Source organism: Lepisma saccharinum, chromosome 18, assembly GCF_977018435.1.
Source record: "Lepisma saccharinum chromosome 18, izLepSacc3.1, whole genome shotgun sequence".
NCBI classification, from domain to species: domain Eukaryota; kingdom Metazoa; phylum Arthropoda; class Insecta; order Zygentoma; family Lepismatidae; genus Lepisma; species Lepisma saccharinum.
In genome coordinates this window covers 5,502,112-5,517,827 of record NC_139246.1, presented here as the reverse complement: position 1 = coordinate 5,517,827, position 15,716 = coordinate 5,502,112, and the positions used below count along the sequence as shown (strand labels likewise).

Sequence of the window (15,716 nt, the reverse complement as noted above, 5' to 3'; positions counted from 1 at the left end):
TACTGGAAGGTCAAACTGTCAACCAGCATTATTTCATTACAGTGCTGACGAGCCTTCGTGAGTAAGAAGATGACGACCTGATTTGTGGAAAAGCAAGTCATGGATTCTTCATCAGGACAATGCTCCTGTCCACACGGCATTGTCAGTCAAGGCCAAGTATGGAATCCCAGTTTTAGAACATCCATCCTATTCACCGCATCTTGCTCCGTGCGACTTTTTTTAAATCCCAAAGGTCAAATCAGCATTGAAAGGAACCAGATTTACGACCGTAGAATCTGTGAAAATCAAAGCGACGGAGGTCATGAACATGGTTTCAGAAAATGATTTCCAGCACTGCTTCCAGCAATGGGAGATTCGTATGGCGCGGTGTATCAATAGTGCAGGGGAGTACTTTGAAGAGGATAATGTTCGTATTGTACAAAATAACCAATAAAAGATTTTGTAGCAACAGTCCGGTTTTTTTCTAGCCACACCTCGTAATTGCGAATGTGTGGTTAAAAGCTGCCACTGACTTCATTGTTTGTAAACGTCATCCTAGTTGGTAAAATGCTAATAATGTGTGCGAATGTGTGTTTAGAAGCCGTCACTGATTGCATTTTGTAAACACCGAGTGCTTTACTCCTTGCGCGTTCTGAGGTTTGCTCTTTGTTTACAAAACAGAACATTTCCGAGAGGTGGCGTTGTAATCAAACAGGATGGATACAATCAGTACAGAGAATTGCACATGCTTGTGACCAATTCCGAAATGAACTGGGGGTGTTCAAAAGATTTCGAAACTCAATGCGGAATTGCGTACAGTATTGCACACTTGGAACACCTCCTTTAACAGGTACGAGTGTACAGTAATTGTAACATGTAACATACTAACGTTTGTTAAAGTAAGTAGAATGTTCAATAAAAGCAATGAGATCTCCAATGACTATTGTTACTGTATTATTAGCATTTTACCAACTAGGATGACGTTTACAAACAATGAAGTCAGTGGCGGTTTGTAACCACACATTCGCAATTATCTCGAAAGCCGCTCGTTTGCGGACCCAGGTTTACCGAGACATTTTTGATTCTATTATCGTGTACTTTCAACTGTGTCAATTTGCGCTATTACTTATGATACACCATGTATATTCTCAATAGTTTAACAGACTTACGTAGCCATAAAACTATTGAGAATATCTAGTACAGAACAGTGAAAGCAAACTACACAAAGATTCACATGTATGCTCCGAAAGGAATTTCAAGTTGATGTAAATTTTCAGATTTTGCAATATTATTAGTTTCGCATTACGTGAACATTTACTTGAATGGTAACACTTCCAGTCATTGGGGGGACTTAATATCAACGACGAATGGAAGAGAGTGTTAGAAAGAGTGGAAAGGATGAGAAAAAGGAAGGAGGAAAGAAGAAGGAAGAAAAACGAAGAAAGAGAAGAGGAGGAATTGATAAGGGGATGGTGTCAGCATGTACTTGTCAATCACCTGTTAGGTATGGTGTCAATTGCCTGTCAGGAGGCACCACACACAGGAATTCCTGATAGGAAACCTCTCAGATAAGGACTGACACCTTCATGTGTTTTGTATATAGACCCTGTACTGTGTGCCTGTATATAATCTTCTGGTACGATTTTTATTTTATTTTAGTTTGAATCTTTGCAGAAGACCCTATTAGAGGGTGGAAGTGTTACAATAAAGACTGCCTCGGTCAGTATTTTTAGTGTTTTATCAGGGTGTCTACCAAAATAACAAATCCAAAATTCTTGACTTTTTCTTAAGGGGAAGAGTGACAATTTCCCCGAGGTCCTTCTCTCTGAGGCAGCTGGGGAGCACTGTTGCCAACTTAGCTCTTTTGGGGCCATATATAACTCTTTCTTGCAGTCGTTTGGCTGTGAACCGTGGCACCCACCCCCTGCCTCACTATGATGCCATCACTAGCCCTTGCCCACATAGACCAACTTTTGCCATGAGCATAAATTTTGCAATATTAATATATTGGCTGCATCGTCCCACCCTTTCTTACCTCCCCAGGTACTTTTATATAGCACCTTGGCTGAGATGAAGATGACAATATTATTATCCGGTAATACCTTATTTTCGTGCGAAGGGTGATGCCGTCAGATCCAGACCGGGAGGCACTTTATCAAGCCTTCGTAAATCTAGCTCCTTGAAAGTCAACTTTATCTCAATTTAAGGTGAAATTTAGCTCTTTTATGTGCATCAGGTTTGGCAACACTGCCAGAATGGCCGTAGGAGGCAAGGAAAAATGCATTTAGCTTATGGGGGAATTATTTCATTTGTTTTCTTGAGACTATCACACTTTCAATGGCGGAAAACACACATGACCGAGTCGAGGATCGATTGAAGATGATATTTTCACTAGAAAGAGTCGAAACTCCCATTTGTTTAGCCGCAAACTGAAGTTCAAGTTGTTTCTCCATAAGAAATACATGGGATTCTGTAAATACTTATTTATCATATTTTTAAAACACTGTATCTAGCTTAATAATAAACTTTAAAAATCGATTCCACTTGCAACATGGGGAGAAATTCATACTCTCAAATTATGCATGGATTTCATTCCGACGATATTTAAATAAATGCATGCCTGGTGCAAAACTGTCACACCTCACCTTAACATGTATTTAATCGCCCGCTATTTAGGTATAGTTGTAAATTACGAAAATAGATATTTTTATCCAATGAAAACCCCCACCACAAGGCTGGTTAAGATGATTGATTGATTGATTGATTTGGTGTTTTAAGTCCACTTCATGCACAGTAAGGCTAATCGGGACTGGACCTACAGTTTAAAGTGGGATCCAAACCACTATGTGCCTAAACTGGGTAGCGAACCCGGGACCCCTTGATTACAAGGTGACGACGCTACCACCGCGCCATCGGGAAGCTGCTGGTTAAGATGAAAACTGCATCTGTACTTTAACAAGAGATTTAGACCTGCTTTAACTATTAACACATGTAAAAATGAATGCTCCAGACTTCATCCTGGATGGGGAATGGCCACCTTACTTTATTTAATATTTTTACAAAACTTCACACACGCAACAATGTAATTCTTCAGAAACGAAGCGAAAAAATCTATCCATCACAAATCAATACAATTTTAGATTTTCAAATATTCAAATTTTATCAAATCCCATTACAGGTGTATAGGCCTATACCTGCTGCGAAATTAGATTGGTATTGACGCTTGTGAAGCACGTGGAGAAACCGGGTCTACGTCACTGCGGGAGGGTGTGTTGCTGCCATGAGAGCCAATCAAAATCTTCCTAGTGCTTCACACAAGCCCTGGTTACCTAGCAACAGAAAACGTTTATCATGGTGTTGCCGCTTATCAGGCGATTGTTCCTGGGATCAGTTTTCATGTTGTTGGGAGAGGACGTGTTGTTTGTTTGTTGCGTTGCGTTGCTGTGATATTTTAACTGGTCCGTTTGTTTAGTGTTTACTGAATTTAGCATATTCTCTGTTGTATATAGCGTGTTGTTTTAGTGTGTTATTTTTTTTGTACATAATTTTTTGTTCTGCTTGTGTGTGTCGTGCGCTTGTGTGAAGAATGTCAAGCACAGGAGGCAACAATACTTGAGATGACAATGTACCAAAGAGGCCATGCACTAAATGAAAGAAAGCCTTCGGTAAAGGAATTCCTCTCAAAGGCTAAACGCGGGAGATGGTTTGTTCTGTGTGCAAATATTTTGAGCAAGTGAAAAACAATGGGGGGTCCAATCATTTCTGTAAATAAAGTTCTGCACAGGACTGCTGCTGCTGTCGGCATGTCTAAGAACACTATTGTTACCATAGGGAAAAAAGTATAATGTGGTGGAAATAAATCAATGCGAGGCTTCAAAATTGGAAACCAAAGGAAAGAAGAAGAATATCAGTAAACGCGTGACAAATTTAGATACATTTCAGCAAGACACTATTTGTTTTTATATTTACTCTTATTATAGGAGGAAAGATCATCCCACTATTGGGGAACTGCACGTTTCGTTGAAAGATTCGGGACTTTTTCAAGGTGGGAAAACATCTTTAAGGACAGTCGTAAAATCTCTGGGATTCTCATACAAAAAAATTAATGGTAAAAAAAGGTAAAGGTAAAGTGCTCCCCTGTGCATAGCACCACGCCATGAAGGCGTATAGGGGGTGTGGGGGTAACGCCCCACACTTTCTTGATCCGGTCGTGAGTGGGGGTGATGTGATCAGCATCACGCACCTGACCGCCTTTACCCCCCAGGGTTTCCCCCAGGTACCCATGTTATTCGACGCTGGGTAGGCGCCGGGGCCGCTTCCACCGTTAGAAAAGTTCCTGGATTTGAACCGGCCGGGGATCGAACCCGGGACCTTTAGCATGGTAGTCAGACGCGTTACCGACTGAGCCACTGCGGCCAAAATTAATGGACGCAAAATAAAGTATGGAGGCATATGGGGATGTGGAGGTAGGGCTCCATACATTCTCGACTTTGATGTAGGCCATATTATGGAGGTGATGTGGTTCACCAACAGCCCGTAACCCTGTCGGGATATTTGAAGAAGTTCCACAAACTACCGCAGGTCTCCCGCGTGAAAGTCAGACGCACCACCAACTGGACTTTTGTGCACTGCAGTTGCGGTATAATTGAAAGATGGGCAGACTTTAACGGGGACTTCGGAATCGGAAAGAAATGGTTAATGCAAGTGTATATATTCAATATTTTCAGAATGCATTGAAAAGGTAACCTGTAAACAATGCTCATTTTGTTATTTCATTCATGTTGTAAGGGAGATGGAAGTGAAGAGAGAAAACAATAACACATTTCATCATTGATGTTCCTTTTCATAACATGTTTTCCACGAAACACCATCAGGCGGGTGCATTGCGTATCGTCCCGTACTGCATGATATGGCAATACCGTGACACGTGTTCCTTCAGCTCTCAATACCAAACTAATTTTGTGGAGGGTATAACAATGTAAATTCACTATACTATAAACAAGAGTAAAAATTCTTGACCACAAGCTTCATTTTTGGGACTTTTTCGTGACTCTCTTGACCTACTTGTTGATTTCTTGACTGGTAGACACCCTGTTTATTTACTTGAAATCTGTAAAAATATGCTCAAATAATGAAGAAAAAAAAAAAGGCTTCATTGTATTCCACAGCCTACATGCCCTGAAAATTATGCAAAATGCATCATTATTATGACGAGCATTGTGGAGAAAAATTTTGATAGATACAAACTGTAATTTAACCTTTAGCAGATGGACCATTTACGATGGCTGGCCACTATAGTATTGGAAGTTTATCAAAAGTTTCTTTCTTAAGAACTTTAAAGTGTGTTCTTTTCAAATGGACAGAACTTTTTTCTAAAAAAAATCATTTACGGGATAGTTACGATTTTTTTATTATGAAATTCCCTGACATTTCCAGGTTTTCCAGTACAAAAATGAAAATTTTCCAGACATGTTTATCATCATGATTTTTGCTTTGAACCTTGTGTTTTTCAATTAAATATATAATCCGTTAATTATTATGAATATTCACTTTCACAACTTTTTTTCTTTTTAGCAAATTCCATTCTACACACACAAGAACACATGAAAATTCAAAGAGTTAAATGTGAAATTACAATCGGCATCAACTGTATTGGATGTTACAATCACGTGCATCTTGCCTTTAGGCTAAGGTAACAGAGGTACATTATTTCACCATAACAGATCTCCACAATATAAAAACAGAAAAAGTTCATAAACAACATTACCTTCATAAACCATACACAATTTTTCATTTTCTAGCAGATTTATAGTGTTGTAGAAAATACTGCTTTTTTGCTTACATTTATAAGTACACAGCATCTGGAGAATTTTTTGTTGCATGTAGGAATTCTACAGGAAATGCCAACAAAACTAAGATCTATAAAATAATAGACAATAACCTCATCTTCATCAACCTTTCCAATAATTATGATCATATTGTCAATGTACTTTAGTTTCCGATATCTGGCCTGAAAGTTTTTCTTTGATATTCTTTCTAATGTCTAGTATTAAAAAAGTGAAAATTTATTACAGAAATTCGAAGGAACCATAATTTTGCACAAGACTGGCAATAATAAGAACGAAAGAAACAAGTTTCTAAACCCAAACTCTTTTGGGAGTGGAATCACAATAACCGAATCCAAAAGTGGAAGTGAACTGCTTGTTCATTTTGCAACTTTTTCTCTTGCAGACTCCAAAATGCACGTAAATTCCAGACAATCTGCAAAATTTCTTGACATTTCCTTGATTTTCCCCTGACATGGCAAATTCCCTATTTTCCAGGTTTTCCAGACCATGATTAACTGAGAACTGTACATCATCGAGTGTTGAAGTTTGTTTTATTTCAGATGGAATAGTAGAAGCTTTCATTGGAGGTAAAATATTGGCATTTCGTCTCAATCGAGTTTGGGTTTTAAGCTCACTTTATACTCAGTAAGGTTAATCGGGACAGGAGCTACAGTTTAAAGTGGGATCCGAACCACTATGTGCCTCCACCGGGTATCGAACCCACATTCATCTAAAATGTGCTACTGCAATATACCTACAATTGTGCCAAATTTAGTTGAAAACTGTTTCACAGTTTACTGTACAAAAAGTTTTATGCAACAGCAAAAAAGTAGTGTTGCCATCTATTCATAAATAATGTCTGGGAAGCTTTGTTCAATGCAGAACACTGAAATAAATTAAATAATGAAAATGGTAACATAGACCCACCACGGAGTCTTCATTTTCGTAAGTAGAGTGAGCCACCATCTTTAAAATGTAATGTAACAGAAAACATCAAGAAACTCTGTGAAAGCAATGATGATTTTCAATTGCCTGATGATATTTGGGATTCATAATTTTTAAATAAAAAAAATAATTTGATCAAAATTTTTATTCAAAATAAAAATGAAACAGACTGTTTATTTTTACAGTTAAGTTGCTATATTACAACAATGTAACATTGACAACATCCATTGTATAACTGAGTCTTTTTTGTTTAAAAAATGTCAACCATTGTTATAACTGTATCTTTAATCAAACTAAAAATAAATGTCTGATGAAGGGAGCGTGTGTTCTCCTGAAACGTCAAAACGAAAAACTGTGTTTTTATGCTTGTAATAACCGTAGACTACAAGATAAATTATTCATAAATAGGCTATTGGTTCACGCAATGCATGTAACCTGAATATTGTTGCAGATAATGAAGCTGAAGGCAACGAAAATGAGGAAGGGATTTCTTCAACAAGAAGTCATGCTCATCCTATTTGACAATAATGTGAGTTACAAGACCCTTTTAGAGGTCAAAAAATTCATTTTACAGGACCGTCAGTGCTTCTAAGGAACTTTAATCATGTTTTAATATCTTTCTTATTCTTATTTGCTCAAGGATTGATCCATCTTAGTGTGGAGGAGACAAACATGTATGCAGAACAAACACAAAGTACCGACCAATTTAATTACTGCTTGGAGTAAAGTGGGTGGCCATTTAAATCCCACCTTGAGGGGTTGATTTCACTCCTTGAATAAATAAAAGAAGCCCCAGCAAACTGGATCAGGTGGCCAGTCTAGGACCATAATAAAATTCAGGTATAATTCCCAGTTTTGAAGGCAAACTTTCCAAAAAATCAAAGCTACAAGATGTTTTCTCTGTTTCAACCTTGTGTATTATCGCCTCTCGCCACCCCCTGCCCCCCCCCCCCCCAAACACAAATACATAATATTAACAATATAAAGAGTCTTTGTGATTCCAATGTATCCAAACATTCAGATTCAATTCCATTAAACAGTATATAAAAGTATTTAATTTAAGGTGCAGTGTTTACATTTGCCATTTCACATACTCAGACTCGAAATAAATCTACAAAAAAGTCACAAATGTTATGGGATATACTAATCTACGAAAAATTGTTTGTTATCAGTGGCGTCGCGTGTAGTTCGCATACGAGTGTTCACAATACTGTTTTTGTACTGAATGCAGATTTACTTCTCTCCCTTGTAACTTCATCTTCAATTGAAAATTGAGAATAAAAGTTCAATTTATTTTCAACAATTTTCCCCCAAAATCACGGTATATTTGAAGTAAAACAAGAAGGACCCAGGCAAATTGTCACCTCCCCTTAAAATCCGCCAGGTTCAGGGAATTCTCTCTAAAGTTTGCAACTATATAGCACAGACCTTTTCGAGTACCCCTAGACATGCCTTGTATACCCTGCACTCTGGTGCCGAATGTAAGAAGTATTGCCGCTTGCATCAGTGTTCGCACAGCGAAGTGAACATCTTTGGAGTATGGTGGCCAACAGCCCCTTACCTGTCAGCTCTATGCAACACGCACAGCAATTGTGTTCAACACCCTTTGTGGAACACCATGGGAGTCAGTGTTACCAACTATTTAGAAAAGTTATCAGTTGTGAAAGATGTCGTGTCAGAGTAAATTGTGTGTATATACTTGTACATCAAACAGTATTTTTTTCTAATTAATATATGTATGTGTGTGTGCATTTAATATGTACGTAATTTAAGACATATACATGAGTGTTCACGTGCTCATGCGAACATTATCAGGTGACGCGCCTGTTTGTTAGACAAAAATTTCAGACCCAAATTTACCTAATTAAAATTCAAGATCTCAATAAACTTCCGTCTGTCAGATAGATTGTTTTGCAAATTAAACAGATTGAGAGAATTCTGTTTTATTTTCCACGCAGCTTTCTTTTCCTTCCTAGATATGAATAGAAGCTTAACTGTGAAATTCTTGCCTCAGGGCATCTATAAATATGTATTAACTCAATTGGATTTGTGTTAATAAAAGTTGCAATTTTTCACGTCTACGCAGAAAAATTCACGCAGAATTCACACAATTTCCGGAGCCAAAAATTCACGAATAATTCCCTGAATTCCTGGTGAGCAGTCACCCTGTGGATATAAACACTTTAATTTTAGATCAAGAACTATTTTCAGGCAAGCAACATACATATGTTTATAAATATACACATACCTGGAGCAGGAGAGGGTGTCTTTACAAACTTGTATCCGTTAACTTTTGGCGTTAGCTCCTTGCCATCAACACCAATCCTACCCTCTTTCGTCAAGGCTTGCGATTGGGCAAGTTCCTGAATAACTTCCTTGTTTTGCTGTTCATTAAACGGACATGTAACAAACCGGGTATTCAAATGAAGAATTTCACGTTTCTTCTTTGCCATTTCAACTTGTTCTTCTGGAGTGTAGTTTACACCTGAAAAGAGAAGATGTATGAAAAATATGAATACATATATATATATCGTAAATACAGTAAAACCTGTCTATCCCGGAACATGATGGTTCCGAGCAAAATTTTCCATCTTAACAGTTTTCCTTCTTATACAGGTTTGACTTTAAATACAGTATAGAGCGCTGCAGGAAATAATGGAAAGACAATTTACATTTTGCGTTACTTATAATGTAGAGTACTAATGCATGTACGTACATGAATAAAAATGCGATACAGTCGCAATAAGCATAGCAGAGATTACAATTATGTAACTACACAACATGTTGGTACACTTTTTACAGTATTGTAAGAACGTACAGTACGTACTTATGTATCTTTTCGAACCCGGTGGCCCTGGCGTCGTAGCGCGATGTGCATAGAGGGAAAGAGAAAGATTGAAAGATGGAATAAGAGAGGTGAAGAAAGATTGAGATAAAAATGAAGAAAAAATAAAGAAACAAAGAGAGATAACAAGAAATATAGAAAGATGACGAAAGAACAGAGGAGAAAAAGACAAAGAAAGGTGGAGAAAGAGGGTAAGAGATGAAAGAAAGAAACGGAATCGTAACAGCTATGAGTATTGTAGCACATTCTTTCATATCGACAATGTTACCGATAAGCGAGTGGCAACAGAGGCGTGTTCCACTTACAGTTTTGCATTGTTTTCTTCCGAGCGAAAAAAATAAAGGAAGAAATTTCCGTCTTACTGAGAATAAAAACATCATGTTGGTCTTTAAATGGTTATCCGTTTCCGCGTTAAGGAGGTTTCCGCCTTAAGCAGGTCATTTTCATGTATAAAATCCGTCCGTTCTGAGGACTTTTTTCCCCGTATTTACAGGTTTCCTTCTTATAGAGGTTCCGGGATATGCAGTTTTTACTGTATATGCACATATTTGATGCGATATCAGATATGTAACACAAAACAGGATGCTAAATCTTATTTTGAAAGAGGTTTTTCATTACATTAGTCCCAGTATAATATATGTCTGCGCATGTGTCGTCTGCTGTTCACAGGTGTTCATTGCTACAGTAAGGGAAGCCAAGCATGGTATGCCTGACCACTATCTATGTTGAGTTCATGGTTGTAGTGCATGATGGCCTGTGTTTCTTTGATTTTTGTGTTTATGAGAGTGTGCGCTTTGTATTTGACATGTAGTTTTTCGATTTTATGGTTGTGGAATTTGATATGCTTTGCAAGTCTGGTGGTAGATTGGGCCATTTTTGCATTTGATACGTGCTGCTGAATCCTCTCACTGATGGGCATGATGGATCTGCCAATGTAATGAGCCTAACACTCACATTCAGCATCATAGACACCTGGGTTGTTGAGGGGGCAGAAGACTTATCGTTTATGTTTGTTTAGTTGGTCAGCTATTTTGGAGTTTGGTTTGTGTGCTATTTGGATGTTGTAGGTTGGATGTGGTAGGACCGGTGAACAGCAGACAACACATAAGCAGACATATAGGCGACAGCAGCACACCTAGCAGCGATTTAGGAAGAAACAACAGAAATGCACCAAGCAACGACACAATGAATTCCAAAGAGGATGGTGGCAGTGGCTACTGAAATAATATAAATTTTACTTAAAACAGCTTCGTGGAAAACGTGAGTACCTGAATTAACAGTGGTTATGTTACCTGTTATAATGAATCAGGACAATCAGACATAACCAATTTTTGGAATACATTGTAGCTTAATAATGTCAGAGATATTCACATTTGGATTTTTACATGTGCTTTACAATGTATCGCTGGCATAGACATGTAATTATTGAGACATGGGTTTTTTATGAGCATGACCTTATAACCTGGTCTATCATGAACAAAATGAACCACGGGTTTTCTTGTTTTTTTTTGGGGGGGGGGACTAATGGGGACTGGGTTTACAGTTGTAAGTGGGATACAAAGCACTATGTTGATCCACCAGCTAATGAAACATAGAGCCCTTAAAAAAAAGCAAGGTATGATGATCCCCAACGGGGGATGGCTATTTGGAAATTGACACCTATCAATTCAAATTACAAAAAATAAAAAGCTTATTATTGTTATCAGTGACTGACATAAAGTTGAGTTCATTAGTATTCCACCATAGAAATGAAAGTAAAAAATGCATTGGAAAAATTCATTTAAAATACATCAACCAGATCAGAACTTCATGCTTTCATATTCTATGACTTAATCCAGTGCTCTTTCCCCACTGTTGTTGGACAGTCTAATATTACATATTGGACCAAGTATCTATCAGTAACAAAAAATGAAGAAAATTCATGACTATGAAGCAACTTTTTGTTTTCAATTGGGTGATTTTACGTGGAATGAACCTTTTGTGATTCAATAAGCAATTTATACATACAGTTTCTCTATCTTAAAGACAACAACTTATGCCTCTTGTAGCGTTCTATTCTGTTATATTTTTCTTTAACTTGACATATTTGTAAAGAATGATTTGAAATATCCATAGGGTTTATATTTTTAATAAATTTCACTGATATTTAGCTCTTGTGGATTAAAATAGTTATCTAGGTATAATATTGAACCAAGAAAAACATATATTTGCAATTAAATATCAACAATTAAAGAATTTAGTTTCATCAAAGTCACAAATATCATAAATGCGAAAGTTAATTAAATTACAAGTAGGTAATTAGGTCTACTATAAAAATATCATAACTTTTAAAATGTCGATTGCAGATTTATAAAAGACATATTTCATAAAAAAAACTAAATGCTGTATTTACGCGTGTACAATGAGCACCCTGGATTTTGATGGGGAAATGTGACAAACAATTATATCTTGTATATAATGCGCAGTACAATCCAGTTTCAAGAAATGGCTTTCTTAGTTGTAGGTTGTAAAGCTACTGCTACACCGATCAAGAGTGAATCTTAGCTATTCAATGAGTCACTTGTTCAGGCACGAAGCCACGGGGAGGTCTAAGGGGGTTAAGCCCCAACCGAAGTTCTACAAATATCTAATTTAAATATTACTTTTATTGTTAATAACAGAAATAAAGTTATAACCACAGTAAAACTGTAAATCAAACAAATTTCTATGTGACTACAGTTATTTATATCTAGTAGAAGGAAAGAATATACTTATCTTCTACATTGCAGTTAACATCCAGGTATGAGAGTAAAATTGATTTCGAAAATGCCATTATGAGCACTGCTGCATGTACACAACGGTATCTACAGTAGATGCCACATTTTACATGAAATACAATTTACATAGTCATGCACAGTTTTACTCTTCTCTGCCCTCTTCATTATCCTCACTTTTTTCGGTGGTACATATTCTGGATCTTTATGGGAATCATATAAACTTTCTAACTCGTTTTCATCTTTGCTGTGTCCAAAACAATCGGAAACTTTCTGAGACACCTTGGAATTCAGCAAATGCAGTTTCATAATTTTTCAAGCAATGCATAGGCTGGCATAAATTTTATGAACCTTATTTCTTCAAGAGAAAACATGATATTGCTATACCTGAATGATATCCTCTGATTCACAGCCTTCCCTATTACGAAGTAAATAGAATTTCTTACAGGACTCATATTTAAAAAAAAAAAATCATGTTAAGGTTTTCCTAGATATAAAAATTAGTGGTGAACCAATATGAATTTTTGATGATGATGATATGGAACTAATATGAAATTGACTGAACTGATAGTCTTACTGACCTGATAAAAAATTGCAAATGTTCTGAAAACATGAATGTTTCATCTTTGTTAATATATGTAATCACTAGCAACATGGAATTTTTGTGATAATGTAATGTGAAGAAAACAATGTAATTTTTAAGATCCTGCAAAGAATGACATCCAAGGGCTGAAATATACATGAATTGTACAGTGTGTGTGCAGCTTAAACATCCAATAAAAGAAAAATTCATAAATTGAGATGTATTTCAGATATTTTTAGAGTTTAGTTCCTAAAATAGAGTAACTCAAAATGATTTTTTTCTGTGTGGTTGCTCCGCACATATGCATGCATATAACCACAAAAAGCGCGAAAGCACGCCAATGCATTGTTTGCGGAGAGCACAAACGTGCCAGTTGCAATGTGGACTCCAGAACAGAAGGTTTTCTGTGTGCTTGCTTTCGCCGAGCTGAAGTCTGTAACACTTGTACAACATCATTTTCGGCGTGAGTATCAATTACGACCAACTGACAATGTTCCCACGTTTAAAGCCATCAAGAAATGAGACAAAAGCCATCGGGAAATCGACAGTGTGCAGTCAATGTCGGGCCACCACACAAAGCGTGCAGTTTCCGAGGCTAGTGTTGAAGAAATCCCCACATCCTTTCAACGAAGCCCTAGGAAGTCAGTCCGACGAGCAAGTAGGGAATTACAGGTACTTAAGTTGACAGTACATGATGTTCTCCATAAACGGTTGTGCCTACGGGCATCTACCTAGTCATATCATAAATACTGACACAACATTGAAAGTGTTAAAGATACTTTAATGTCCTGATTGTATAGGTTACTTACAGGTCTAACGAACACATAACACCAATCATTTTTCAAAATGGCTGCCTTTGGCCTTCACACAGGCCTGAAGTCTCTGCGGCCAGTCATCTACAGCATTACGCACTGTCTCCGTAGGGAAAGTCGCCACTGCCTTCAACAGGGACCGTTTCAGACTGTCAATATTGGCATGCCTCCTCATACAGACCATGCCCTCAAGCACTGACCACAATTTGTAGTCTAACGGGTTGAGGTCAGGGCTGCTAGCAGGCCAATCAGCTGGAGCAATGAAGTCCGGGACATTGCTCTTGAGCCACTCCTGGGTAGAGTGTGCCTTATGGGCTGGTGCGGAATCCTGTTGGAAGGTCCAATGTTGGTTCCTGAACAAAGTGTCACTCAAAGGCTTCACAACAGAGTTCAACACAGTATTTTCGTACACTCTGGCTGACGTTTTCACCCCTTTTTCACAAAAATGCAGCTTGGTGGTGCCATCATATGGCCCCACCAAACCATGACTGAGGCTGGATGATGACCCCTATGGATCTTCGGGGCTTTCTCCCGAGCTTCGTGGGATGATGACGCATACACCCGGTCATTTTGGCGATTGAAAGTTTCCTCAATGTTGAATATCTTTTCATCTGTGAAAAGAATTTTCCTGTGGCCATTGTTGGCGTAACGCTGCAGGAGGTGTTTTGCTTTTATCACCCTCTGCTCTTTCAGACGTGCATTGAGGAAGTGACCTGTACTTCGCCGGTAAGCCTTCAACCCCAAGTCACTTCTTAACACACGAGACACTGACATTTTGGGAATGTTCAGCTCACGAGCAAGCACTGCCTGCTTTCGTACAGGATTTCTCCGAATACGGACTGCCACTGCTTGCACTAACTTTTTGGTTCGTACGCTGCATGGGCGATCATCAACTGTCCCAGTCCCTGTGAATCGCTTGATGGTCCGATACACGAAAGATTTGCTGATATTCAACTTTTTAAGTGTTCTGAATATCATGGGGGCTGTTTGACCCACTTTATGAAGCGCTATTACTGCCACACGATTTTCGTAATCGCCCCACTCCATAGCTACACTTTTACGAACCGAACACACTTCCTCTATGACAGCTCAACTCACAATGGCCCACTCCAGCCTCTTGCACAGGAAGGTTGGCCACGACCTTGAAAACCGGTTGTACACACTGCCTCAAACTTTGTGTCAGTATTTATGATACGACTAGGTAAATTGCAGCTTTGTCAGAAACTCAAACCTAAGGACAAGCCGCTGTGGGAAGCATTCGCGGAAGAAATTCTTGCTAAAATTGATGAAAACAAGGCATACATCGATTCACTTTTTGTGTTTCAGATGAGTGTACGTTCCACACTTCTGGGAAGGCGAATAAACACAACTGTAGCATCTGGGGAACGGAACCACCGCGTGTAGTGAGAGAACACGAACGTGACTCTCCAAAAGTGAATGTCTGGTGTGCATTGTTGAAGAACACTGTTATAGGGCCATACTTCTTCGCAGAGCGTACCGTTAATGGAGCAAATTACCTGGATATGTTGGAGTTGTACATTGTGCCACAACTTCCTCGTGACGTGATATCCCAGCAAGGTGGTGCACCATGTCATTACGCAGGAATTGTCAGAGATTTTTTTGGACCGTGAATTTCCTGGGCGTTGGATTGGTAGGAGTAGCCATCCAATTTATTGGCCCCTAGAAGCAAAGACATTACGCTGCTTGATTTTTTCCTTTGGGGATTTGTAAAAAATCAAGTGTATCAAACAACAGTTCGTGATCTATGTGATCTGCGCCATCACATTCGTGCAGTTATCAACAATGTTACGCTTGAAATGCTGAACAACATGTGGAGAGAGATAGAATACAAATTAGTATGTTAAAAACATTTTGAGTTACTCGTTTTGTAGAACTAAACTCTTGTTACTTCAAACTTACAACAGTTCTGCTTTTCTTTTGCTGTGCTATAGTTTGCAAAAACACAGGGCT

At 38.2% G+C, this 15,716-nt stretch overlaps 1 protein-coding gene across 1 annotated transcript in view; it reads right to left on the bottom strand.

Annotated features, from left to right (window-relative positions):
• Positions 1-15,716, bottom strand: part of Es2 (ess-2 splicing factor homolog) — a 63,085-nt gene that overhangs the window by 7,412 nt on the left and 39,957 nt on the right. The window contains exon 6 of the mRNA XM_083140661.1: positions 9,001-9,237. Coding sequence (XP_082996787.1) covers positions 9,001-9,237 — 237 coding nt within the window. The remainder of the gene's footprint in view (positions 1-9,000; positions 9,238-15,716) is intronic.